This window comes from Sciurus vulgaris (assembly GCF_902686455.1).
Source record: "Sciurus vulgaris genome assembly, chromosome: 9".
In the NCBI taxonomy this organism is placed as follows: Eukaryota; Metazoa; Chordata; class Mammalia; order Rodentia; family Sciuridae; genus Sciurus; species Sciurus vulgaris.
This window is the reverse complement of record NC_136469.1, coordinates 142,001,956-142,027,778: the sequence shown is the minus strand read 5'-3', so window position 1 is coordinate 142,027,778 and position 25,823 is coordinate 142,001,956. Positions and strand designations below refer to the sequence as shown.

The 25,823-nt window shown below is 54.6% G+C and overlaps 1 protein-coding gene across 1 annotated transcript in view; it reads right to left on the bottom strand.

Annotated features, from left to right (window-relative positions):
• The window catches only part of MAN2B2 (mannosidase alpha class 2B member 2), a 36,434-nt gene extending 17,491 nt beyond the window's left edge, over nt 1-18,943 (bottom strand). The window contains exons 1-7 of the mRNA XM_079153625.1: nt 18,512-18,943; nt 16,074-16,220; nt 13,979-14,084; nt 3,951-4,123; nt 2,522-2,637; nt 1,904-2,081; nt 894-1,092 (exon numbers count right to left, since the gene is read on the bottom strand). Of these exons, the coding sequence (XP_079009751.1) occupies nt 894-1,092; nt 1,904-2,081; nt 2,522-2,637; nt 3,951-4,123; nt 13,979-14,084; nt 16,074-16,220; nt 18,512-18,652 (1,060 nt within the window). The 5' untranslated portion in view covers nt 18,653-18,943. The remainder of the gene's footprint in view (nt 1-893; nt 1,093-1,903; nt 2,082-2,521; nt 2,638-3,950; nt 4,124-13,978; nt 14,085-16,073; nt 16,221-18,511) is intronic.
• Nucleotides 18,944-25,823: the final 6,880 nt, after the last annotated feature.

Sequence of the window (25,823 nt, the reverse complement as noted above, 5' to 3'; positions counted from 1 at the left end):
TGGATTTCATTTATTGAATTGTCTAGACAAGAACACGGAAAGAAGAAATTGATGGTGAACTGCTGGGTCTGCTGCAGCATGGAACATGGCCTGCCACTAAGAGGCGCAGCACCTCACGCCGCGGTAGTGGAGAAGAACCGGCTTCGTGGCTCTGATCTCAGAGCCGACACTGGCAGGCGCCCGCCCGAATAGCTGCTAACGTGACAACAGGCTTTCTCCGCTGCAGAGGCCTGCAGCTCACACAGAGTATCCGCGGGCTGAAGCGGAGAATCTAGTTTCATCTCCGACTCTGGTGTGAGCGTGATTACTCACGGCTCCCTCTGCTGAGCCCTCCCTGTGTGCTGGGTGGGAGGCTAACAGCTCTTGTCTCATTCAATTGTTACAAGCATGAGAGCGAAGTGTCCCTGTTTTGCTGCAGGGAGGCTTCAGGACTTCACAGCCAGGGAGGAGAGCGTCTTAGGTTGCACGGTGGCCGGCCAGTTCTGGGCCTGAGCACACATGCATGATGCAGAGGAGGCCAGGTCCCCCTGACAGTGATGAAGCAATTAAAAGAAGCAAGCCTGGGGCTGTTGGGACCCTTGGAGTCCCCTAACCCAGACTTAGTGTCTGGAGGAAAGGATGCCTGAGGAGGTGTATGCAGGGCTCAGGCAGGAAGAGCGGGTGGGGAGTGTGCCCCCTGCAGGGGCACTGCAAGGGCAGAGGTGGCACACTTCTGGGTGTGGGCGGGGTGGGAGCTGAGCCAGGGAGCCAGGCCGTGTGGGGGAAGCAGGTGGGCCAGCCTGCCTCAGTGCCCCGCCCAGGGCCTGTCTGGCACCCCTGTGGGCACTGAGGTGTGTGGACGTCCTGTGGCCGCCCTGGCACTGAACTGCTACCCCAGGCCGCAGGGCTAGTACCTGAGGAATAGGGCAGGAAGTCATGGTGGTTGTAGACGGGCCAGGAGACGTTGAGGGCGTGCAGGGTGCGGAAGTAATCGCTCAGCGTGGCGTACTGCACCGAGACGCCCAGCTCCTGGGACAGGCTGTTGATGTGGTCCAGCAGCGGGTCCATGTTGGAGAACTGCACTGAGGCGTTGAAGAACTGCTTGTCGCATCCCTGCAGGGGACACGGGAGCAGTGCTCGGCCCTCAGGGCAGAGACCTCGCCAGGAAGGTGGGCTGTGCTGCCTCCCTGGAGCCAACAGGGCTACAGGCTCCCACAGCTGGCACCCCTGGGTGTCTGAGGCCCACAGTAGTGCTACTCACCGACACGGCCAACCGTAATGTGGTAGCTACCAACAGTGCTGACCAGAGCCAGGGCTCACGCTGCCTTATGCGCCTTCAGGAAAGGCAGCCACAGGCAGCCTGACACGAAATCTGACCCCAGCTGCCCTGCTAAAGAGCTGTGTGGCCTCAGGACAAGTTCTTGACCTTTCTGAGCCTCAGTTCCCTCAACTGCAAAACGGGACGGCAGCAATGTCTGCCTTCTAGGTTCAGTGGTGCAAACTGGACAGATGAGACAAAAGTGCCCATAGAACAGTGCCTGGCACACAGTAGGTGCTCAATAAAGGCCAGTGACAACGGTATGGTGCCCTGTCTGGCACTGCCTCTTGGATGGAGACTGTGCAGCAGGTACTGTTATTATTCCCATTTTACAGAGGGAACTGGAGGTCAAGCAGGACGGATAGGCCCGGGCCTTGACCCCCGATGCTGCGTGGGCAGGAGCAGGGGCTGCACAGCTGCAGGGTTCTGTCAGGCGGGCTGGGGTGAATGCAGGGTGGAGGAGGAGCTGGAAGGCTGAGGGCCTGAGGTCCACGGGGAAGGAGGACAGGGCCTGGTGCAAGCTGGCGCCGGTCCTGGGCATGGAGGCTGGACTCCACACAGCAGGCCCTGGTCTAGGACGACATCAGGCCCAGGATCCTGTCTTACCCAGGGCCAGAGGACGTAGGGTGTCCGGAACCAGGCGGCCCGCTGCTTCACGTTGGCCACCAGCTCCTTGGCGTAGAGGTCAATGTTGGCTGGGGTGACAGGCTCACTCATGTTGGGATACACCCCATCGGGAGGTGGCTCTGGAAAGACAGCCACACCATTCCAGTAAAACCCGGACCTGCGGGGGGCAGAGAGCAGAGCGGGAGGAGAGGTTTGCCCAATGGGGCTCCAGGCACCAGGCTGGTCACCAGCGCCCACAGCCTGGCCTGCTCCAGCGCAGGAGGAGCCAGCAGCCCCTGCTCCCCACCATGATGACACAACGCATTCGTCTGTTCACTCTTAATGGGGACCCAAAATCTCGGCCGTCAAGACAAATGATATATCAATGCAAAACTTAGAAAAAATCAAAATCAACACAGAAGTCCAAGATGAAGGCGCGTCAGTGGCGAACAATGGCGGGAGGAGTTTCACGGATCTCCCTGTGCCTTGGGCTCCGGGGTGGCTGGGCAGGGCACTGACACCGAGCTGGGACCTGGGGTCCACAAGTGGAAACGCTCAAGACGGCGCTGCCACCTGCGGGGGCCAGACAGGCGGGTCTGGAGGCCGTGGGAGGCCTACCTGCTGGAGAAGGAGAGGTGCGAGGGAGTGCAGTAGCTGAACTGGTCCATGATGTGCGTGAAGATCTGCTGCTGCGCCGAGAGGCTCTTGGACCCTCGCCACACAAACTGCAGCCCCTGCAGGTCCACAGGCAGCAGTGAGGCCAGGGCAGCCGGCGCCCTCCACGCCCCTCTGCCGCCTCTGTCAGGTCCACAGGCCACTCCCGAGCCACGTGGCTGTGGGTCCGCCGCCAGCAGCTGCTCCTTCACCCTCCCTGCTTCTCTCAGGCTTCTCTCTGCCCAGACCTCGGGGATGCTCGTCCCAACTGCATGGGGACACTCCCAGGCACAGGCGCGTCACCTCTCGCGAGCACGCTGTCTACTTCTCAAGGGTTCTGAGGAAGTACTCAGGGCTACGCAGCAGCTGTAAAGTTCTAGTTCTGTTAGGTGCTGGCCTGGGGTCCACACATGAGGCCTGAAGCCCCAGACCAGCACTCAGGGTCGTGTACAGTGAAAGCCTCTGACGTGGGCCGGGCTCTCGGTGCTCAGGAGGGGCCTGACGACCCCTGTGCGGCGGCTTCTGTGAAATGTTCCTTCTCCTGCCCCCTGGAGCCTGCATCTCCTCCTGTGGTCAGCTCTACCACCGCTCTCTAGGGGATCCCGGGAAGGACACGTTGGCCTTTTGGGCCTCGGCTTCCCCATCTGTGAAATGGGTATAATGATTCTACCCATCTGTCATGGGTTGAATAGTTATGCTGAAGTCCAGCCCCCAGTCCCTGAGAGTGTGACCTTAATTGTAAGCAGGGTCTTAATGGAGATAATTGTGTTAGAATGAGGTCGTTAAGGTGGACACAATGGAGTAGGACTGGAGCCCTTATACAAGGGGACATTTGGACGTGCAGCAGAGACACAGGAAGAAAACAGTCTTCGACAAGCCAGGGGAGGGGCCTGTGGCAGCTGCTCCTGCAACCTGGGCCAGATGTCTGCTGTCCAAGCGGCAGCCCGGACTTCACTCCCGCAGCCCCAGCACACAGCAGGCCACCTCCCAGGCTGCCGTGAGCTAACGGAGGGAGGGAGAGTGGAGCCCGTGCCCCCGAGCCCCCTGCCCAGGGAGGTCTGCCTGTCCACTGGTACGCTGCCTCCAGCCCAGGAGGCCTCTGCTGCGCGCCAGCTGAGCACGCCTCTCCTCCTCTGCTTCCTGAGTGTGCTTCGCTGGGTCCCTGCAGGGGCGCTAAGGCCTCGGCCAGCCCCAGGCCCTGCTGAGGGGAGGCAGGGGTCTCTGGACTGGAGGTGCCCAGGTGGGCTAGGCAAGCAGGAAGAGGCAGCCCTGGAGAAGGCGGTGAGCGCCTCGCAGGCCGTCGTGGCAACGCGCCCCTCGCGTTGGTCTGGCCCGTGGCAGTGGCTCACGGAGCTGCACTAAAGCAGGGGTGACGGCATGTGGCACCACGCACCTGGGCCTCCTGCATGGCGTCCTTCAGGTCGTAGTCGATCCGGGAGATGAGGTGGGCGTTGAAGCCCGCCAGGGCAAACAGGGTGGGGGTGGTGGCCGAGGCGCCGAATGGGTCGACGTGCCAGGAGAACTGCGGCCGGATCCCAAAGGTTTCGTAGAGAAACCCGTGTCCTTCTGCAAAGAGAGAATCGCCTCGCTGGCGGCCGGCATGGCGGGCCTCACGCCCCACTCACCAGGCTTGCTGCCAGGCCAAGCAAGGCCCACGGAGGGAGTGCCCAGGGCCAAGCAGGGTCCACGGAGGGAGTGCCCAGGGCCTGGCAGCGTCACCGCCGTCCGTCCTGCACGGCTGACAGGAAACCTCATCTCCTGTCCCTGAAGACCGCCATTCTGCTTTCTGTCCCTGTGGACCTGAGGGCTCCGGGCACCTCCTGAGTGGGGCCCTCAGTGTTTGCCTTTGTGACTGGCCTAGCCCGCTGTCCTCCAGGCCGCCCGGTGGCAGCCGGGTGCCTGCGGGATCTGTCCGTGAGCTTGGACGAAGCTCTGGTGCCGGTGGGACGTCCCCGATGCGGCCTGAAGGGACCTTGTCTAAGGGGGTGGGGGCCAAAAGGCGTCCACACGGCTGCTCCCTGGAGGTGAGGGGAGCCCTGTGGCGGGACCTGGGGGCTCACTTCCAACAAACACAGAAGCGAGCCAAGTGTGAGGGCAGGGCACCCGCTACCAGTCACTCTGCCTTCTCTCATGGGTCCCTCCTCTGGGGACTCCAGCTGCGAGGACCTATGGGGGTCTGAGCCGGACACTGGCTTTCTGTCTGTGGGCAGCCAGCGGTGGGGGCCCTTAAATAAGGACGCGGGAGGCCATTGGCTGCGGCAGTGCTAGCGCCCCGGGGATCTCGTAAGAAACCAGGGCAGACTCGGTGAGCGGACTCTGATCAGGGCGCCCCACATTCCCCTGTGGCTTGCTTCCAGGATCTTCTGAGGAGAGTTCTCCCCACGCGGCCCTCGGCACTGAGCCACTCACAGTATGGCGGTGCCTGGTTCAGGGACTGATGTCTGCACAAAGCGACTCCTCAGTTTCAACGCGCCTCCGTGTGCCTTTTAATAGCAGGGGCTCGGCTACAGCCAGCAACACGTGAGGGTCAACCCTGCTGGGCTTCAGGGAAGGTTTCCCACCTCAATCACACAGTCTTTCAAGTTCTTCCTTTGAGTGCAGAAGGGTGGCAACATGATGCCTGGAGCCATAGTAGCCATATTGTGACCGTGAGGGTAAGGACGAGAGAACCACAGACATGGAGGCGCTGCCTGGCCAGTTCTCAAACCACTCTCCAAGCTGTCCCCAGCTCATCAGCAAACAGTTAACGTCCTTAAGACTCAAGTCACTGTACCTCAGGTTTTCTGGCCCTCCAACAGAAGGCATCCCTGACACATCAAGGAAGAGGCGATCGATGAACGACACTGCTGAACGTCCCTGAAGTATCTCCCCTTTTAGTGACGGAAGTGTACACACCCTCTGAGTCAAGGCAGGGCACACGGTCACCCACCCAACGACTACACTGCCAGGCTCCCCTGCAGACGGTGAAAGCCACTTCTTAACACCTGGCCAACGGCTCCCCAGCTTCCCTGCAGCTAGCAGAGAACACGCGACTAAGTTCTGTTCAATGGAACAGGAGCAGAAACGACGGGCTTCACACACCAGCCTCCCCTGCAGTGACAGACCCTCGTGACTAAGTTCTGGCCAGTGGGAACATGAGCAGAAGGGGCGCTGGCAGGTCTGGGTCACCTCTGCCAGGAAGCTGCCCCCCCCCCATTCCCCTCCTCCGCCTTGCTAGAGTGACATCGCAGAGGGTGAGCCAGCTTCGACTGTGCAGGTGCCCTGGGGACGGCAGAGCCGCCTGGATCCCGAGCCACTGACTGCCCGGCACAGTCTGCAACTGCAGGCTCTTCTCCAGGAGAGAAAGGAGTTCTGCTGGCTGGGGCCACCGTCACTTCGTCTCCACTGGAGCAGCTGAACCGGTATCTCACTAGTAAATGACCAAGTGGAGAGGCCCTGCCACGTGTGGAGGGCAGAGACCCAGGGAGGATGGGAGGTTGGACGTCCACTGCGCCCTGGGCTGCACAGACCTGCAGATGCTCGGCATTGTTCAGGGTGCTTCCTGTACTGCGGGGGAGAAGCGGGAGAGCTGAGGGAGCAGACGCTCCAACAGCACAGGAGAGCGGGGCACTGCTGGGGCTGGGCACGGGAGAGGTCCAGGACAGCAGGCCCGCTTCGCTCCTGCCTGGACGCCTTCCTCCCTCCACTCCGCCTGGCGGTGCCCCGCCTCCTCAGGCCCTCTCAGGGTGGGTGGCTCCTGCTGGCACCTGCCACTTTTCCAGGCCCCTGCTGAGAATCTGCTGGGGAGCCGCTGCCTAGGGAGGGGGCCGAAAGCGTCTGTCCCAGGGGACGCTGCTGCCCACCTCCGACTTTTCCTAACCACGGTGATGCTGGGAACAAATGCTCCCCCTTGATAGAAAAGTCACCTCAAAAACTAAGGTAGTGGTGTTGACATGAGGGCAAAGGACAGGAGAGGGAAGGCAGGACCAGTGAGCCCAGCGGCAGCAGGACAGGTCCTGGTGGAGGGGCCTCCCACCCCAGCTCTGGCAGGGGCCAGGAGCTCCATCCAGAAGACCAGTTCAGGTTGGGGATGGCCACCTGCTCATCTCGCTCTTCCCTTCTGGGGCCCACTTTGCAGCAGGGTCAACGTGGGCAAAAAAAGGGGCCAAAGGAACCTGAGGCAGTGAGGGTGGCCAGCACCTTCACTCCAACACACCTGAGGAGCATGGCCCGTGGTGGGCATGACTCACAGCCTGCAGCATGATGTGCCACCGCTGAAAGAATGGACATTTTTTTAAGCTGTCTGTTTTATCTCAACTCCCTAAGGTTTCCCTCCCAGTAATGGGAACAAAGCCCTTAAAGCTGTTCCAAGAAACAGCCCCAAACAGAGAGTAAAAGAGTAAATTGAGCCTGATAGCCAGATAGTGCTCAAACAGTAGGATTACCAGAAACTATTGACCAGAATCTACAGCCTGTTGTAAAACATTGTGAAACATTTTGTCAGCAAACCCAGACCCCCTTTGAAATTTCCTGGCAGCTTTGTTCCCCCTTTTCCCCCTTTCATGTGTGACCCCTCCCGATGTGTGGTTTCTGCCTTTATAAACCTACAAGATTTTCTGCTAGGGACTCGACTCCTGGAGTTGGGTCCCAGCGCGCTGGAATAAACACCTCTTGCGGTTTGCATCAAGTGACGCCTCCTGCGGTTGATTGGGGTTGCCGTCCATCCATGGGACAGAGTTGGGGGGTTTCCTTTTTGGGGGGCCTTACATTTGGGGGCTCGTCCGGGATAAGATGGCCCCCCCCTCATCCGCGGAGTCGACCTTGGAGGTAAGAAGGGGTACCCCGAAGTTGTCTGTCTTTGTCTTGTGTTTTGTTAGTTGGTCTGGTTCTGTGAGCGCGCTTTCGGTTTCGGTGGCAGCCGTTCGGTGACTCGTGAGAGTGGCCGAACAGTGGCCGGCAGACGTGCCTGGGGGGCCACAGGTTGCAGCCCTGGGGGACGCCCTAAGGGTGGAAGGAGAGCCAGGGACGCCTGGTAGTCTCCGTCGGTAAGGGCGCTGATGGGGTTCAATTGGTGGATCAGAGATTGGCGCCCGTCTGTATCTGGTTCTGTTGTGTGTTTGTGGCGGACAAGGTGGAGGAAGGGTTGGAACAACTGGGGGGTTCTCAGCCCGGGCTACTATCGAGTGGACCCCAAAGGTTCCTTCTCTGGACTCCCCCTCCCGACAGCCCTGAAGGGTAACTTAGCAAAGTAGCTTCAGTCTCAAAAGTAATGAAAAATAAGGTCTCATAATTTTAACATCCAACCTGTCCTGATGAGGTGGCTAAAATGCCTTAGACACAGAGTTTCTGTTAAAACCTGTTAGATCCTTCCAGATCTCAGTCAAGGCTTACATTGAAATATAAATAAAAGAAGCCTAAAGGCTCAGTAGGAGACCGGTCTCAAACCCAGGGAAAGAAAAGGTAAAAAGAGTCTTTAAAACTCCAGCAAAGTAAATGCTATATTTTTAATTATATGTTTTTTTTGAGCTCATGATTTTTTGATCAGTTCTATTTTTTATTCAACTAGAGTTTTTGAACATCTGTTACACTGCAATGGAGATTCACCTATAAAGTTACAAGGGCTTGATTTTGTGTTATTTGTATGTTGTGCTGTCTGATGTCATGTTTTGTCTGTATCAAAACTGAGCGCTCCTAAAATTAAGATTTAAAAATGGATCCAGATACTTTTAATTCACGTGATTTAAAAAAGGTTCAAATTGGGTAAACTAATAAGAGTAAAATGTCTTTGAAAATAACTTGCAAGTCTCTAGGTGGTCAAGCTAATAAAATATTGATGTTAATAAAATGTCTAATATCAATTGTTTCTAGGACTTTTCTTCAACAGGGAAGAGACAGCAAATACTGTTCAGGACACTTGTCTGATATCTTGGTTTTTTTTACAGAATAAGTGAATTAGAGTTAACATGTATGGGATTACTCTAATGTGTTTGTAGAGACATCTGATTAATTTACAAAGTTAAAATGCTAATTGTTAAATAACATCGAGTACTTTTAACTCCTTAAATTCCATGGGGTATCATACTTAAACATTATTGGTGTTTTCATAGGTTGGTAAATAAAAGGGTTTAAACTTGCTTTGTGTCATCACTAAACTAAAAACAAGGTTACTAAGAGTTATGTCCTAACAAGTGCAATTCTATATACAAAGGGTCCCAAAAGTTTCAACTGTGTTTCAATTAGAGTACTATAAACAACAGAATATTTAATCTTATTAAAATAGAGTAATTTATCTAAATTCAGAAATTTCATAAGAGTTGTTTCAGAATGTGAACAAAAAGGGGTCAACGAGTAGGAAAGAGAAAATAAAAGGTTCTGGGTATGGAAATATATTTAGTAAAAGGAGAAAGGAAATGTTTCTGGGTAAGAAAGTGCTTGTGTGATGAAATACATGAGGGTCTAAGTAAGTGCTAAGAAAGTCTGTGTAAGTAAAGGGCAAGTTTCAACAAGTTTGTGTGTAACTAAGTTGGTTATATGTATGTGAGACAGCTAAAACTATTGAAGGTTTTTCCTAAGGTGAAATACTAACGTTCTGATATAAACCAAAGTTTAATCTATATGGTAGAATGACATGGTAAAATGACAAGGATTTGAAACACTAATTTACTCTTTGTGTCTATTAAGTTTTATTCTTTAGAACAATTAGTCTTAAAAATTGGGGTGTATACAATTATGGTTAAACAACTATTATAGAGTATTGTACTTTGTTAGAGTATACGTTTCTCTTTAAAAACTCAATTTGGTAAGATAAAAGTGTCAAGGTATTTGTGAAATGGTCACTAGTTATTAAATGTGTTCATATTTTTCAGGACCACAAGTTTTTAAAGCAAGGAATTTATTAAGCTCTGCTATTCTCCAGATTAAACTTGTCTGTAATGGTAATCTTAAACTTATAAAGAGCAATTTTATTGGGGATTTATTTCTATCATTTAATGTTCTATTATAGGACCTGCTATCAATAGGGTATGTGTAAAATTTGTTACTTTTTACACTGGGATAAAGAATTTCAAATGTAAATGTATTTCTAAACATTAGAGTCTGATTTGTTTAAAGGTTAATATTGTGAAACATGAAAGAAACATGAAAACATTTTGCCACTTAATCACACAAAAGGAAAGTTAAAAGCTCTCTCAGCCTTTCTTTGATTCATGTTTTAGATACTATGTTAAATTGTGTTAATTATAAAGTTTATATAGACTCAGGAAACAGTATATGTAAACTACTTAATGGTATTTAAGGAAAAGAAGCAAAGATCAACATCAGAATTAGAACACTTAAGATCTGTAAAGAGCCACGCCTTACCTGAGATAAGGCTCTGCCTCCCACCTCACTGTGTGTAGAATAGCTCCAAAATAAGCCAGACTTCAGCTTATTTAAAGTTATAGTCAAAAGATTGGTTTTTGTTGTAAAAGTACTGTGATCTCAAATAGGGGATATGATGTGGTTCTCAGTCAAAATTCAAGATAGCTATTATACAAGCTGAATATATTTTTACTCTTGCTAATTTCATTTTGTGAAACTGTTACCTGTTAATGTTTTGCAGAAGTAGCTGCTCCAAGAACAAACAACCTAGGTAACTTGTGATAATAAGCCATCACCTATAGAATAGATAGTGGTAACTTCCAGTACTAATGCAGACTCCAGTTAGATAAAAGGGTAAAAAACTGTAAAGTTATGAACATTAAAGTTAAAGCCCATTACTCTTAATTTATGACTGGTGAGACTGGCTTGCTGGATAATTAAGATCAAACTTAGAAATTGGAGTTAAATACAGAGGTCAAGAAAAGTCCATATTTGGGTCTTGCCCTCAACGTTAGCCTGAACCCAGGGAGTAAGAGAACTTCTCTAAGGAGCGTTGCAACTCTGGGTCACACAACCTCCTGATCAAGGAGATTGTTGAGACTAGAGGATGAAAAATTATCCAGTGCATCTGCTGCAGAGGAGGGTCATGGAAAAGGGGAAACATCCCTTGATGTTTCTAAAGGAAGTCACCTCATCAAGAGACCCTGCCTAATCAAAGTCACTGGTGGAGCTAAGGAGCCGCTCTTAAGTTCTGTACGAGTGACCCCTGTGGGAACTCAGCTGACTCTTTAACAAGACAGGAACCAGGTCAATTTGACCAACTTGATCATAGATACCCAGCAAAACAGTTAAAACCAAAATATAGCCATTCTTGGGCATTTAAAGGAAATAATAATTAAATGTAACTTAAGATGTACACTTGTATTAGCCCACTAGAATAAAGGCTGGAAGCTACAAATGAAAGAAAGATTCTTCAGCAAATGTGCCTGATAACTATCAGAGAAACTGCCAGAGTCAGAAGTTTTTAGTCAGTTTAAGACCTTCCTAAGCTACACAGGTAGACTTAATCTATGTTTGCTAGTATGATTATCTATTTCTAAGTAACAGAAGTATAGAGATCTCTACTAAACACAGGTTATACCAATAAAGGGATATTTTACAAAATCAGATGACATTAAGTAGCTTAACTATATTTTCTGGGGCCATCTATGACAATGTTAAAGTCCCCAAATAAAGGCCTTGTTCTCTCCAGCCTTTGCTAGGCCTAGTTATGGGAACAATTTCTCAGTTCTTTCACCTCCTGGTGAGAGATTAACTTCTGTCATTTTCATGATACTCAGTGGCATGTTTCAGATGCTGCAACATTTACTTTGTGCTAATCTCATTTCAGTACTTATGTCTTTTTGTTCTTCTATCATAGAAGCAGCCGCCCCCAGATGACTTTACAAACTGCTCTTCCCCAACCAGGCTTCTTCCTGGGACCCCTTGATTGACCCGATTTTTAGAAAAGGAACTCCAAGCTGCTTGCCCCACGCCACCCACTTCCAGCTCGAAGAAGCTAGAGCGGTCATCGACCTCCTTCCCCAGCAGCATGGAGTTCCTGAAATTAGAGGGGAAAATGAAGCCAGAATTGGGAACAGGTAGTTAGTGTAGAAATAGGGGATCAGGTCAAATTGAGGAAATGGCCATAAAATCATCTGCCTCTGCAAGTTGGAGACTGCCCCTGGAAGAATGGAATGTCAAGGATCTCCGGAGGCCATTGATTACCAAATTTACGTGCCTTTATCAAGGACTGTTTATCAAGGACTGCAAACAAGGGGCTGCTAATTGGTGGCCCACCCCCTGGGCTCTTGCCTGCCTGAAATCACCTAGTCACCTTCATCAGGGAAAGAGTAAGTGCTGTATAGGTACTAATGCTCAGGCAACAATACCAGTCCCTCCGCCAAGGAAATAGCTTTGGAGAAGAGTATATAGAGACAGAAGTTCCATGATTAGAACTTACCAGAAAAGAAAATGGGGAAATGAAAGAATGGACATTTTTTTAAGCTGTCTGTTTTATCTCAACTCCCTAAGGTTTCCCTCCCAGTAATGGGAACAAAGCCCTTAAAGCTGTTCCAAGAAACAGCCCCAAACAGAGAGTAAAAGAGTAAATTGAGCCTGATAGCCAGATAGTGCTCAAACAGTAGGATTACCAGAAACTATTGACCAGAATCTACAGCCTGTTGTAAAACATTGTGAAACATTTTGTCAGCATACCCAGACCCCCTTTGAAATTTCCTGGCAGCTTTGTTCCCCCTTTTCCCCCTTTCATGTGTGACCCCTCCCGATGTGTGTTTCTGCCTTTATAAACCTACAAGATTTTCTGCTAGGGACTCGACTCCTGGAGTTGGGTCCCAGCGCGCTGGAATAAACACCTCTTGCGGTTTGCATCAAGTGACGCCTCCTGCGGTTGATTGGGGTTGCCGTCCATCCATGGGACAGAGTTGGGGGGTTTCCTTTTTGGGGGGCCTTACACCGCAACTGTGGGTGTGGACGTGAGTACGGGGACAGTGGTGGTCATGGAGGTGACGCGATAGTGGGGTGAGGATGAGGATGAGATGGTGATGGTGGTGATAGCAGCAAGTATAGTGGTGATGACAGTGGTGGTGATAGTGGTGGAGGTGGGTGTGATGGTAGTTATGGTGACGACTGAGGTGGAGGTAATGGGATGATGCTGGTGACAGCGGTGGTGGTGATGTGGTAGTTACAGTGATGATGGTGGTGGTGGCAATTATGGTGGTGGTGGTGGTGATCATGGGGGGGGTGATGGTAGTTATGGTGGTGGTGATAGTAGTTATGGTGATGACTGAGGTGAAGATAATGGTGATGATGCTGGTGATGGTGAGGATGAGAATGAGGATGGTGATGGTGTAATGGCAGTGGTAGTTACAGTGGTGGTGGTGATGGTAGTTCTGGTGGTGGTGATGGTAGTTGTGGTGGTGGTGATGGTAGTTATGGTGTTGGTGATGGTAGTTATGGTGGTATTGGTGATGGTAGTTGTGGTGGTGGTGATGGTAGTTGTGGTGGTGGTGATGGTAGTTATGGTGGTGGTGATGGTAGTTATGGTGGTGTTGGTGATGGTAGTTATGGTGGTGGTGGTGATGGTAGTTGTGGTGGTGGTGATGGTAGTTGTGGTGGTGGTGATGGTAGTTATGGTGGTGGTGATGGTAGTTATGGTGGTGTTGGTGATGGTAGTTATGGTGGTGGTGGTGATGGTAGTTGTGGTGGTGTTGGTGATGGTAGTTATGGTGGTGGTGGTGATGGTAGTTGTGGTGGTGGTGATGGTAGTTGTGGTGGTGGTGATGGTAGTTATGGTGGTATTGGTGATGGTAGTTGTGGTGGTGGTGATGGTAGTTGTGGTGGTGGTGATGGTAGTTGTGGTGGTGGTGATGGTAGTTATGGTGGTGAGGATGAGGATGAGGATGAGGATGAGGATGAGGATGATGCTGGTGATGCTGGTGATGGTGGGGATGATGGTCCTATGGTGCTGATAACCGGGGTGATGGTGTGAAGTCAGCTGAGCATTCTAGAGGACCGCACTTTCCACTTAAAGTCCTTCCTGGGAATAATCCCAACTGAATCGTCATAATGACCCTCTTAGGTGGGCATTACCATCACACTCAACTTATCAATGAGGAATTGGGTTATAATGAGGCTACACCCCATGCCTAAGGCCGCAGGGATGGGACTGAATAGGGTTAGGATGCACCCATGCAACGTGACTATAAAATCCAGGCGCTCTCTCTCTCTCTCTCTCTCTGTTGTAAACGAACACAATGTCTTTATTGTATTCATTTATTTTTATGTGGTGCTGAGGATCAAACCCAGTGCCTCACACAAGCTAGGCAAGCACTCTACGACTGAGCCACAACCCCAGCCCCCAAATCCAGGCTCTTAACCTTGACACTCAACTCGCTTGGACAGGCATGAAGATGCACTAATGAGTCACTGTTCCACTAGGCAGGGTCTCCCACTGAGGGGTAGACACAGCCCAGAACTCTTAGCCCCACTGGAGTCCCTGGGTATAGGCTGGGGTGGCCATACCTGTGAGCTGTAGGATCTGGTCATCAAGGTGGGTCACGGCCTCATCATGCATGACCTGGCCTCCAAGGACAAACTCCAGGCGTCCTTTGTCGAGGAGCTGGTGGACCTTGGCACCAGTGGGCAGAGAGAAACAGTCAGGTTCAAGCCCTAAACTTGGCTGTATCTGTGAAGGCCGTGCCTGCAGCACCTCATTACATTCCTCACCCTGGTTTTCCACAAAAGTAGGACACTGTCCTGGTCTACACTGAGCCTGCTGCATCCAGAGAGCTCCTGGCCCATGGCTGCTATCTGAGATTTCTACCTATATCTATAAATGCACTTTTAGTTTTAAAATAATTTCAAACTTATCAAAAAGTTGTAAGAGCTGGGTTAGTTGGGAGGCTGAGGCAGGAGGACTATATGTTTGAAGCCCGCCTGGGCAACGCAGTGAGATTCTGTCTCAAAATAAAATAAAGAAAGGGCTGGGGATGGGGTTCAGTGGTAAGGCACTTGCTTGGCCAGCAGAAGGCACTGGGGTTCAACGCTCAGTGCAAAAAAAAAAAACTTGCAAGACTCATAGGAGTTAAGGTACATCCTCTGGCCAGTTCACCAATGCTCACAGGCTTTGACCTCTCTGCCTTAATGCTCCAGCTCCAGTACTTCCTGTGTGTTTTTGGAAACACTCAAAATAGCTCAGGAATAGCATGCCTTCCAGGGTGACCCCTTCAGTGGGCTTCAGAACCAACAGGGATAATTGTAACATAACGCTGGAAATCAGGAAATTTAGCATTAACACAACACAACTAGCTCATCCACAGACTTCATGCAAATTTTCCCCATTGTTCCGCTGAGTTCCTGTTCCTGGTGCAAGACTAACCCAGGACAACGTACTGCAGGACACTGTCATTCTCTTGTGGACCCTTTAATTTCAAACAGCTCCGCAGGCTTCCCTTTTTCCTTGTGGAATTGACAACTCTGAGCATGACAGACTAGTTATTTTGCAGACAGTCCCTGAATTTGGGTTTGTCTCACAAATAGCTGACCAATATTTTCGGATAAACAAGTGGACGGGAGGATGGGAAGGTGAATGATCCCAGGAATGTGGGCAGGTGTGGGCCCGAGACTGGGCTGGTTGGTCCTCTAAGGAACAGTTGTGTGGGTCATTCACTCAGGGGAGCCTGCTGCACTGCGCAGGCCCTGGGGTGCTCCCCGAGGGAGACCAAGTCCCTGCCTCCAGGGGGCTTCCAGGAGTGTCCCGCCAAGTCTCCACCAAGACATGCAGGTCACATTCCTCTAAGGAGTTAGATGTGCCACTGAGCGCAGTGTCCACATAAAGACCTGTGAAGCGTCCCTGGTGAGCTCCCAAGTCAGACACACCTGGCTCCAAACCTCACCCGTCACTCAGAAGCTGAGTGACCTGCTGCCTGTCCTCTCTGAACCCGGGCCATCTCTGTATGAAAGCGGGGTAAGGTCCCCACGGCCTGGCACAAGGCAAGTGGCCATCACACGCTGGGTGCCGTGTGACACGGCAGGCCGCCTGCTGAAGAGACACCCCTCCAGTGAGGCCTGAGGACTCCCTGATCCGCCTCTCGGCAAACTGCTCAGCCTCTCTGAAGTTCACGTTCAAGAGACTTATGAACACAGAACGAGCTCCTGAGTACCGATCTGGGTGTCTGTGTCCTGGAGAGGGTGGCCTGGCTCTCTGCACTTGGTGAAGAGGCTGCTGCCGTCCTGACCTCATGAAGGCCACCCAGCCCCGTGCCCTGGGGCCAGACGGGCTGAGACAGGCCGACCACGTACGGGAGAGGTGCAGGCTCAGGAGTGGCCACGCAGCACCAGCCACTGCCTCAGGGAACACGCCCCGCCCTGCCAGAGCCAGAGAACATCCAGAAAGCCCAGATTAAAAAAAAAAAAAACAAACAACCCCCGAAAACAAAAACCCCTAAAAGAAAGAAAGAAACACCCTTTCTTGGCCGTGGCCCTGACCAGGAGCCCTGATCTGCACAGCCCCTGGGGTGTGGTGCACGCAGACTCAGCCCAGGCCTGGGCCAGCACCCACGAGGGAGCCTGCCCCCTCCCCTGGGGCGCCTGGAGATCCCGGCCACCCGGGCGGTACCTGGCGCTTCTGCTCCTCGGAGGCGAGGCCGTCCCACCACAGCCGGAAGAACTCCTGCTCCACTGCAATGAAGCGGCGCTGCGGCCTGCGGGTCAGCTCTGCCACCACCGAGGTGTAGACGTTGGCCGCGTAAGCCCGCATGCTCTCCTGTGGGGGGCATGTGTCACGCCAGCACGCGGAGCTCCTGCGGGGCTCGCCCCAAGAAGCAGGAACACCCAGCAGGGACATCCCCCGTGCGCTGCTCACAAGTCCAGGGTGCCCATCCGTGCCCAGCACAAGGGGTGGGCCTCGGAGAGGGGTGCGCCCCAGCACGTGCGGAACAGGCTCTTGTGGGGTGGGCAGGGGGTCAGGCGGGGGTACCAGGAGACGGGCAAGGACACCTAGTGGGCAGAGGGATGTGCCAGCCCAGTGGGGGACAGACGGCTTGGCAGAGAGGGGTACGTCAGCTGGCCCGAGGATCCACGGGCAGCAGCACAGCCAAGATCCAGCTGCAAGAGGGGTCGTGGCTCAGGGGCCACAAGGGGCCTGCGGGGCTGAAGTAAAGGGGGATGAGGGCAGTGGAGGCTGAACTGAGCAGAGGTGCTTTGGGTTGTCCTCGGGACTTGCTGCCTGATGCCCCCAGGTTGGGCACTCTGAGGGACAGGGCAGCCACGGCTTCCCAGTTGAGTCTCCAGGCCCCACACTGGTGGTGCTGGGGGCAGATAGCCAGTGAGCCCTGGGCAGGAGTTGGGAGGCGTGGGGTTATTCCTGAGTAGCCTCAGGAAACACACCCACCCTCTCTGGTCCTCAGTTTCTTCTGGAAACTGGGAGTGGTGGGTGCCCGTCTCTCCACCCTCAAACTGTCTCCCGTGGGTGGGTGGCATCCCTCACAGGGTGCCAAATGCACCAGGGAGGGGATTTAACATTTGCCATCAGGTCCTCTTCCTGTCTCTCTTTAAAATGTCACCATTTACTTACAACGCCCTTTGTAAGTTATTCTACCTATAATCACGAAGTTTATTTATTTATTTAGGACAATGTGCGGGCATTTGCTGCCAATGTCTACACCTCCGTGGTGGCCCAGGGGCACTGAACCACTGAACCACATCCTCAGGCCTTTTACATTTATTTATTTATTTTTGAGACAAGGTCTAGCTAATTTGCTTAGGGCCTTGCTAAGTTGTTGAGGCTGGCCTTGAACTTGTGATCCTCCTGCCTCAGCCTCCTGAGTTGCTGGGATTACAGGAACAGCCACCACCCTGACACTGAGGGTTTGGCTCATTAACTTAGGCATTTCCTTCCTCACTCCACAAAGGAGCTCAGGAGGCCGGGGTGACAACATGCAATGCCCACCCAAGACCTGAGGACCCAGGGGTGTGGCCCCCTTTCTGTTCATTCATTCTAAAAAACGTACACCTGTTCTGCTGGGCCTGGTGGGGACACAGTGAACACCTGGACAAAGCCCCTGCCCAGAGGGGTGTAAGTTCTAATGGGAACACAATCCACAAGCCAGCAGGCAAAACATGGACCCTTAGATGGTGACAAGGGCAACAGGGCCAATCCTGAGGGAGAAGGAAAGAGGGCCGCCAGGAAGGCCAGACCAGGAAGGAGGGAAGGAAGGGACTGTGCCTGCAGGTTCACAGGAGGAAAGCTTCCTGGGCAGAGAGCACAGCCAGGGCAAAGGCCCTGCGGTAGGACGGGTCTAGCGGTGCTGGAGGAGGCGCAGGGAAGCAGTGGGGCTGGAGTGAGGCAAGCCTTCAGTGCCTAACTTCAGCTGACCACGGCCTGCCTCCGCAGTACAGGCGCAGGCCTAATGGGGGCTGGGCACTTAAGACCCGGATGCTGGTTCCTCTTAGGACTCCGGGGTGGGGGTGGGGGGTCAGGCCAGTGTAGGCCCAGCAGGGAGCTGCGGGGCTGTGCAGGGAGCTGGGTACCCGCCACTTCCAGAGCACACCTGTGTGTAGGGGAGGGGAGGGTGGGCCGCCCGCTCTCACTTTACAGACAGAACCGGGGCTTGGAGAGCAAATCCCCTTGCCCAAGGTCCTGAGCAGAACCAGCAGGTACCACGGTCCGACCCCAGGCCCCGGGCTGGGAGGGGCGGGGGGACGCCGACCAGGCCCCCAATCCCCAGCCTCTTTCCAGCTGTCACCTGACATCGGCCTGCCCGGGAGCCGCCCCTTCCGCTCCAGACTCGCTCGGCGACCCCGATCTGCGCCCGCGCCCGGACCCCACTCCCCTCCCAGCCGGAATGCGGAGCCATCCAGTGTCCCACCCCACTGAGGGGGAAATTGGGGTTCAGAGGCAGGACGTGGCCAGATACGTCGGCGCCTCCGCCAGGCCGAGCCCAGCGGGGCCTGGATCCAGGAGGGCCGCCTGCGCCGGCACCCGGACCGGGACCGGGCGCACCGGCGGAGGGAGGCTGCAGCGCAGCGGCGCGCGTGGAGGGCGCCGCCACCTACCTGGACCGTGTAGACCCAGCCCACGTCCATGTGGCTGTGGGGCACCACGAAGACCCGGATGGGGCCCTCGGCCCGGGACCCCGGCGGCTGCAGCAGCAGCAGCAGCTGCCCGAGCAGCGGCAGCCAGCGCTGCGGCCCCATCCCGGGCGGCAGGGACAGTGCTCTCGGCGGCCGGCCGGCGGGGGCGGCGCCGGCGACTTCCGGGTGCGCGGCCGCCCCGGGCCGGGCGGGGTGCGGAGGCGGCGCGGGCCGGCGGGTAGGGGCGCGCGCCCCCGCCGGTTAGCGCCCCGCCGCGCGCGCCGCCCGGGGCCCCCCACCCCCGCGGGCCTGGGGACCGACGTGTGGCCCGGGGGCTGAAGACCGGGCCTCGGGGACGGGGCGGACTGGTCCCGGGTCACGCAGCTGGTGGAGGGGCGGGCGCTGCGAGTGAGCTCTGGGGCGCGGGTGACCCGGGGCGGCGCTTAGCCGCGGCCTCTGGAGTGGAGCCCGGAGCTCGCGGGGCGCGAGTGCGAATCGGGCGAGGCCCGCGGGGCGGAGCCCGAGGCCCGGGCTCGCCGTGCAGGTTCCGAGTCGGCTCCCCGGACCTGGAGCGCCGACAGCACTGTGCAGTCCGTCGCGGAGCTGACCCGCGGGTCCCTCGGTACCTTCTCCCGACCCGGACCGAGAGGAAAACCGGCCTGAGAGTGGTTTTGCTCAACGGGAGGATTTTTCGTGATGTTTTAGGATCCGATTGCTTCGTCTGTTGCGCTCCTGGTAACTGCTCGGCCTTACACAATGTGATTCTCCACACACGCACACACACTCACGCCGGCCTTCCCATGAGGGAATTTATGGAGATTTTTCATCAAAAACAGAAGAAAACAGCCCTGAGATGTGATGATTAATATGCTGAGTCGCCAGCGAAGGAGAACTGAAAATGCCCTCGTGGGTCACTCTCTGTGCTCCGGATTTTGTGAATAACTATGCCTTGCCCAGGTGAGCTGATGGTCCCTCTCTAGCGCCTCCCTCTGCAAAGTTCCTTGCTTTCTCTTAGGTTGGTTAGTCTGTGTCTCACAGTGACCCGCCCTTAAGTTACTGTCTGCAATCATGTCAAGGACTCTCCTGGCCTGAGTTGAAGTCCTCCTGTTTGGGGACCTTCTCAAGACTCGTCCGGCTGACAAGAAGAAACACTTCCTACCTCCCGCCTGCCTGTCAGAGTTGCTGAGGTCACATGGTGCAGCCTGGTAGGCAAGAGCGTCCATGACATCTGTCCCCCAGAGCAGGCCTGTGGATGGGGTTCCTGACTAGGCACCAAACAGCTGGGGCCCTGATGGGAATTTGTAGTGGGTCTGAGCTTGGCTCTGGACTCTCGTTGGAGTGGTGTCCTGCCCTTCATTCAGCAGGTACACCCCGAGAACGTGTCCTCTGTCTTATCCACCTCCTTGGGCCCTCTGCATCCTAGCCAGGTCAGACCGTCCGACCCCACGTGGATAGCACTCACCGTGCCAGTCACAGCCTTCCAGGACTCAGCTGGACCACGCTGCCCAGCCTCCTCCGTTTAAGTGTGGCCACAGGACTACGTGTTAGCCAGTGGGGGGGGGGGGCTGCTGCACGTCCAGGCCAGCCCCAGCTCTTCCTCACGGCTGTCCCAGTGCGCACTCGGAGAACCTCAGGGGAGGGAATAGCTGTGGATGGAGGCTCCCAAGAACCACCTGGAACCTCAAGGCGCTCAACCGAGTGTGACGAATGTGACGTATGTGACGTGAGGGAGAGCTAAGCCTTTATTGTGTCGAGTCCCGGGCTTGTTGATAGGGCAGTGGAAGCCCTCGTTTCATGGACTCTGCTTAGCACAAACGGGGAGGACGAAACACCCCAGCTGCACTTGCTTTCAGTCGACCTTGAAATTTGATTCTGGGGGTTCCACAGCTGAGCAGCGTCTTAGTCTCCCACAAGCTCTGCACGACCCCGCTGCCGTGTGAGTCACAATAACAGCAGCTGCCTAGATGACCTCTCAGGGCTCCGAGCCTGCTTTTGCTGAAGCCACTGACCCTTCACTTGGGCCGGCAAAGTGACAGGCATCTGGAACAGGACGGGAAAGCCTGGCCCCTCTGCCTTCAGGCTGGATCTGCCTTCTTTGTGGCCGTAACCTTTTGGACAGGTTCTTGCTCAACTCTGCCCGTAGATGGGATGCTCATTTAAGGCAGGCTGTCCAGGTCTGCTATGCCTGGAAATTACCTGATCTCTCCTCCCCTTCAAGGCAGAAGACACCAAGATGCGAGTAAGACCTTTCCGGCCACCTTGGGATGGTGTGCCTTCCAGCCACCGGGTTTTACAGACCACGGAGCAGCACCTACGGGTCTCTAACATGGTCCTTTCCTATCCCAGCCTGCCTTCCGGTGCCTGAGGATAGATGGAGCTCAAACGTAGGCTTAGGAAAGATGGTCTTTACTGGCAATAGCCTGCCATCCTCTTGGTTTGCTGGTTTCCCAAATAAATGTTTTTCCTTGCCCCTAAAACTTGCTGAGTCATGGCTTGGGTCTGGAATGTCCCTCAAAGGTGCATGTGTTGAAACTTGATCCTCATGTTCAGAGGTGGGAATTTTGGATCATTAAGGCTTTGACCTCATCAGTGGATTTGTCCATCTGGTGGATTCATAATCTGAGTGGATTATTGAGGGAGGTGGTGGACAGTGTAGGCGGGTGGGGCATGGCTGGAGGAGGTAGGTCACCAGGGGCATGTCCTGGGGGCCCTTTCTGCCCCTGACTCCTTCGTCAGACGCCTTCTCTGTCCCTCTGCTTCCTGATGCTATGAGCTGAGCAGCTCTTCTCTATGCCCTCTGCTCTGGAGCAGTGGACTAGCTGACCATGCACTGAAACCATGACCAGAACAAACCCTTCCACCTTTAAGTTGTAGTGATAGGGTGTGATCTCGAGGTTCCTTCTGTGGGGAGATAAGGTCTCCATCCTCTCCTGTCCAATCTGGAGCTTGTTATCAACAGAACGCAGTGACTTCCAGGACTCCAGAAAACAGAAGGACGCGCCTGCCCTTTTTAGTGACCCACTGGGGCGTGGAGCCTGGCGTCACCGTCCATGAGGAATCCCAGACCAGCCCCCTGTTTTAGTCAGCTATGTCACTGCTGTGACTAACAGGATGTGACCAGCACAATTATAGAGGAGAAAGGTTTACTCGAGGGCTCACGGTTTCAGAGGTCTCAGTCCATAGACAGCAGGCTCCATTCCTCGGGGCTTGACGAGGCAGGACATCGTGGTGGAAGAGTGGCAGAGGGAAGCAGCTCACGTGGTGGTCAGAAAGCAGGGAGACTCCACTCGCCACACCCCAGTGCCCACCTCCTCCAGCCAATCCCACCACTTCACTGATTGGGTTAAGACTCTTACCACCAATCATATCTCCTCTGAAGCTTCCTGCATGGTCTCACACATGAGATTTTGGGGGACACCTCACGTCCAAACCGCAGCATCCCCAAATGAGAGCCCGAGAGCCGGTGGAGAGAGCTGTGGCGTGGGGCCACTCTGACTGTGCCACGCTTCTTCCAGTGTGCTCGGTCCCAGCCCTGTGGGGTTTCCTTCCTTGTACTTTCCTCGGGGGCTTTGCGCTCGCTCTTCTAGCTGCAGCTAGCCCCTTGGGTGGACTGACGCTCAAGCCCCCTCCCCATTACCCACCCGAGTTCCCTGTGCTCTCCCCCAGCACCTGTGTTAGACTAGCTAGCTCACCTGGCAGGGTACCCAGGTCCTCACCCCACGGGGACTGAGCCTGGAGGTCAGGCCTCTCTTGAGCTACAGCTTCTCCCTTACATGTTACTGTCCAAAGCAGAAAGATAATCCAAAGACGCCCAGGTGGCTGCCAAAGGCGTCTGCTCTGCTTCCACGAGGGACAGGGGCCCTGCTTCCTCTGACTACCCCTGCTGACTGGTGTGCTTCTCTTCCTGCTAGCCCCTGGACAGGTAGCCATGTCACCTGGTGGAGGTATCCCCTGTTGGAAAGCAGAACCTCCCACGCTGCAGGGTCCACCCTGGTATGGACAAGAAGCACAAATTCCCGAGTAGGTCACTAGCAGTGGGAATAAATCAGTCCATTCCCATCTCCATCCCTTGGTTCTTAGACCCTGGATTTTGCCCCCTGGGGCCTGTACCCTGGCCACTGATGTTTGGTGAAAATCTGCCCTGGAGAGTGATGCCCAGCTTCATGGTGGCATCTCCAAACTGGTCTTCAGCTGAGCAACTTCTGGGGGAGACTGCATGTAACAGGACACTGGGCAGGATGGCCAATGCCTGCTGCTATTCCTCTCTGGCTGCAGCGGGATCTCTTGGCCCAGGTGACATCGCATCCTTCCTTGGAGCTGTCACTCTGTGGGAAGCCAGCAGCCATGTCATGAGGACACTCAAGCAGCCGTGGGGAGGCCCCAGTAGAGGGGACCTGAGTCACTAACCCACTGGCCCAGGGGTGCCTCTTGGAAGCAGTCTGCTGGGCCCTGGCCCTGCAATCCTATACGACATCTTGACTGTGACCTCAGGAGAGACTGGGAGCCAGAAGCACCAGCTAGGTGCTTCTGATGTGTCACCTAAACACACTGTGATGACCATATGCATTTGTGTTTAAGTCACACCCTTCAAGATACGTGGGTGCTCTTTCCCCAGGGTTTGGCTACCTGAGCAAATGTCTATAAGCCGCCCTGGACTGGGGAATGGCACATGCCCTTGCAGTGGTGGGGGCAGGTCTTCTCCCCAGGACACGTTCCCCCTCTGACCAGCCCAGGTCTGAATACTGGGCAAGGGACCACGGCCTTGAACTGGGCGGCTGCCTCAGCCCCAAGCCATGTCGCGTGTCGCCTAGTCAGCCCTGTTGCTCCTGGCTTTGGAGGCAGAGGGAGTTCGGGTTCTCCGCTTGGAGCTACCAATTCTTTGGCGACAGGCAGGGAAAGACGGAGGGGAGTGATTGTCACTGCATGAGGAGCAGGAGAGGCCTCTGCGAGGCCCAGGTGGGGCCTGATCACGAAGAAGGGTCCCCGAGAAGAGCGGGCGAAGTCTCAGTTGGGCCTTTCTCAGGGGGTGGTCCTGGGTTTCCTCGCCGCACGGCCGCAGAACCGCCCAGCTCCTCTCTGAAAGGACAGAGCTTCCTCCTGCCTTAACCCGGGAGATCTGATGGCTGCCCTGAGTCGACCCCACAACCCAGACCAACTTCTGTAGCTGGGTCACGAAGACCCCTGGCTGAGGACATCCAGAGACAGCAAGGTAGAACCAGGGCTGCATCCCAAGGCACTGTGGGCCATGTAGCGGGGAGCAGCTGGGGTCGGAGTCAGGGGACTGGATTGCTGGCCCAGCGGTCAGTGGACCATCCAACCCAGGCCCACATCAGAAACTGTGGTCCCAGGGCCAGTTGTCCCAGGGGTGGGAAGTCGATGGGGAGGCTCAGGGGTCACTTGGCATGGGGAGAGAAGGCAGAAGGATGAGAGAAGAAAGCGAGTCTGTGGGCGAAGCCGCAGGGGCTGGGGCAGCCCACGGGGGCTCTGGGATGGCCCTTCTGAGCTGTCCCGATGGCAACAAGCCTGGCTTCCTTCCCCTGCAAAGACCAGTCAGTGGAGGTGGTTTGTCCAGGGAAACGCTTTTTAAAAACTATTTTCATTTATTGTTGGCAGTGTTGTGGATGGAACTGCGCCCTCGAGCATGCTGGGTAAGCGCTCTAGCACTGAGCCACACCCAGCTCCTGGAAGCGTGTTTTCTGAGCATGGCGGTGGCCTTGGGCAGGCAGCTCTGTAGCAAAGGACAGTCCTGGAGAGGGACTCGGCAGAGCCCCATCAGCTGCAGCCCCTCCTAACCCTGGTGGGGTGAGGGCTTCAGTTCCATGATCCTCAGGTCCGCTCCCCAAGGTTGGAGACAGGACACCGGCCCTGCCATGGGTAACGTGGGGAGGGGAAGCTCCCTCCCCAAGGGGGACTGGCTTCTCTGATGAGAGAAAATAATAAGGTCCAGTGCAACGTTGGAACAGAAAACGAGACCACACGCACTGCGCAGACGTCTGGCTGCGCTGGTGCGTCCACTGGGGCTCGGGCAGCGCTGGCTGGGCAGGACCATTTCCTTCAGCAGGGTTGTCCGAGGCCCTGTTGCCTGCCTCCATTTCTCAGGCAGCAAAGGAAAAATAGGTGCTAAGCAGAACAGAAAGATCCCGCTCCACAGAGCCCACATCCTGCAGGAGGCGGGAACAAGCAGACACATCGCCCTGGGGCAGGGTGTTGGGCGAGGGCCATCCAGCTGCCGAGGGCGGCCTCCATGGCCGGGGCTTTCCCTCCTCTGTGCCTCCTGGGTCTGTGACCCTGCTGTGGCTGGGGCCGGGGGAGGGTGGCCACAGCGTGTGGGCAGGCTCTGTGACATCCTCTGGTGACGGTCCCTCACCGCAGGGGCGTGCTACACTTGGGAACATTCCCTCCTGGACACGCTTTGGCCAGCCCAGCCCCAGGAGGCTGCTTCAGGTTGGCTGTTTCTTTGGTCAGTAGACATGGATCGCTGGGAAAGAACTCGGCCAATGGTCCTCCCCTCAGGGGAGACACCCCAGACGCTCACGTCTGCATGGAAGCACCGTGGAAACGCAGCATGCAATGTCCCCAGTCCCCAGCGTCACCCACGGGCTCTGTGCCTCGACCCTGACCACCGTACATGGAGGGGCACAGCACGGCACTCTGTGGACCGCACTCTGATCTGTGGACCCATTCCAGATGACCAGGAGCAACCTGGCCGGGGTCCAGCCCGAGCAGGGGTCGTGCTGGTCACAGGTGATGGAGGAGGCGTAGGCCACGTGGAGGACAAAGCAACACAAACTCAAGGAATGGAGGCTAAGTTCTAAATTTTATTTTTCCCAGCCAGCTATTTATACATTAAAAGGTAGGCAGTTACACATGTTTTTTCAGAACAGAAGAAGATCACAAGGAGAAAAACAAAAATATTTTATGTGATCATTACTAGACTAGACAATGAAATATTCTAATTATTCTAGTAATTGTTTACTTGTGATAACCTATAACTAACAATAAGACATATTAATATTTACCTAATCATGAAGGTCAAAGCAAGCTCAGTAGAGTTGAATAAACACCAGTCGTGTGACTACTGCTGTAGTTAATAAATGCTAGACATTTTAAGCTAACAAATATATGATATCACCTTATACTGTGTGAACTTAACACTGAGGAACACTTTATTTCTTCTGTTCCTGTTATTCCTTCCTGATGGGGCTGGAATTATTTGCCTACGTGTTTCAGGTCATCTGAGAGTAGCCAACAGGGGATCGGCAGCTGGAATCTGTTTCTGTATTTTCTCATGGCA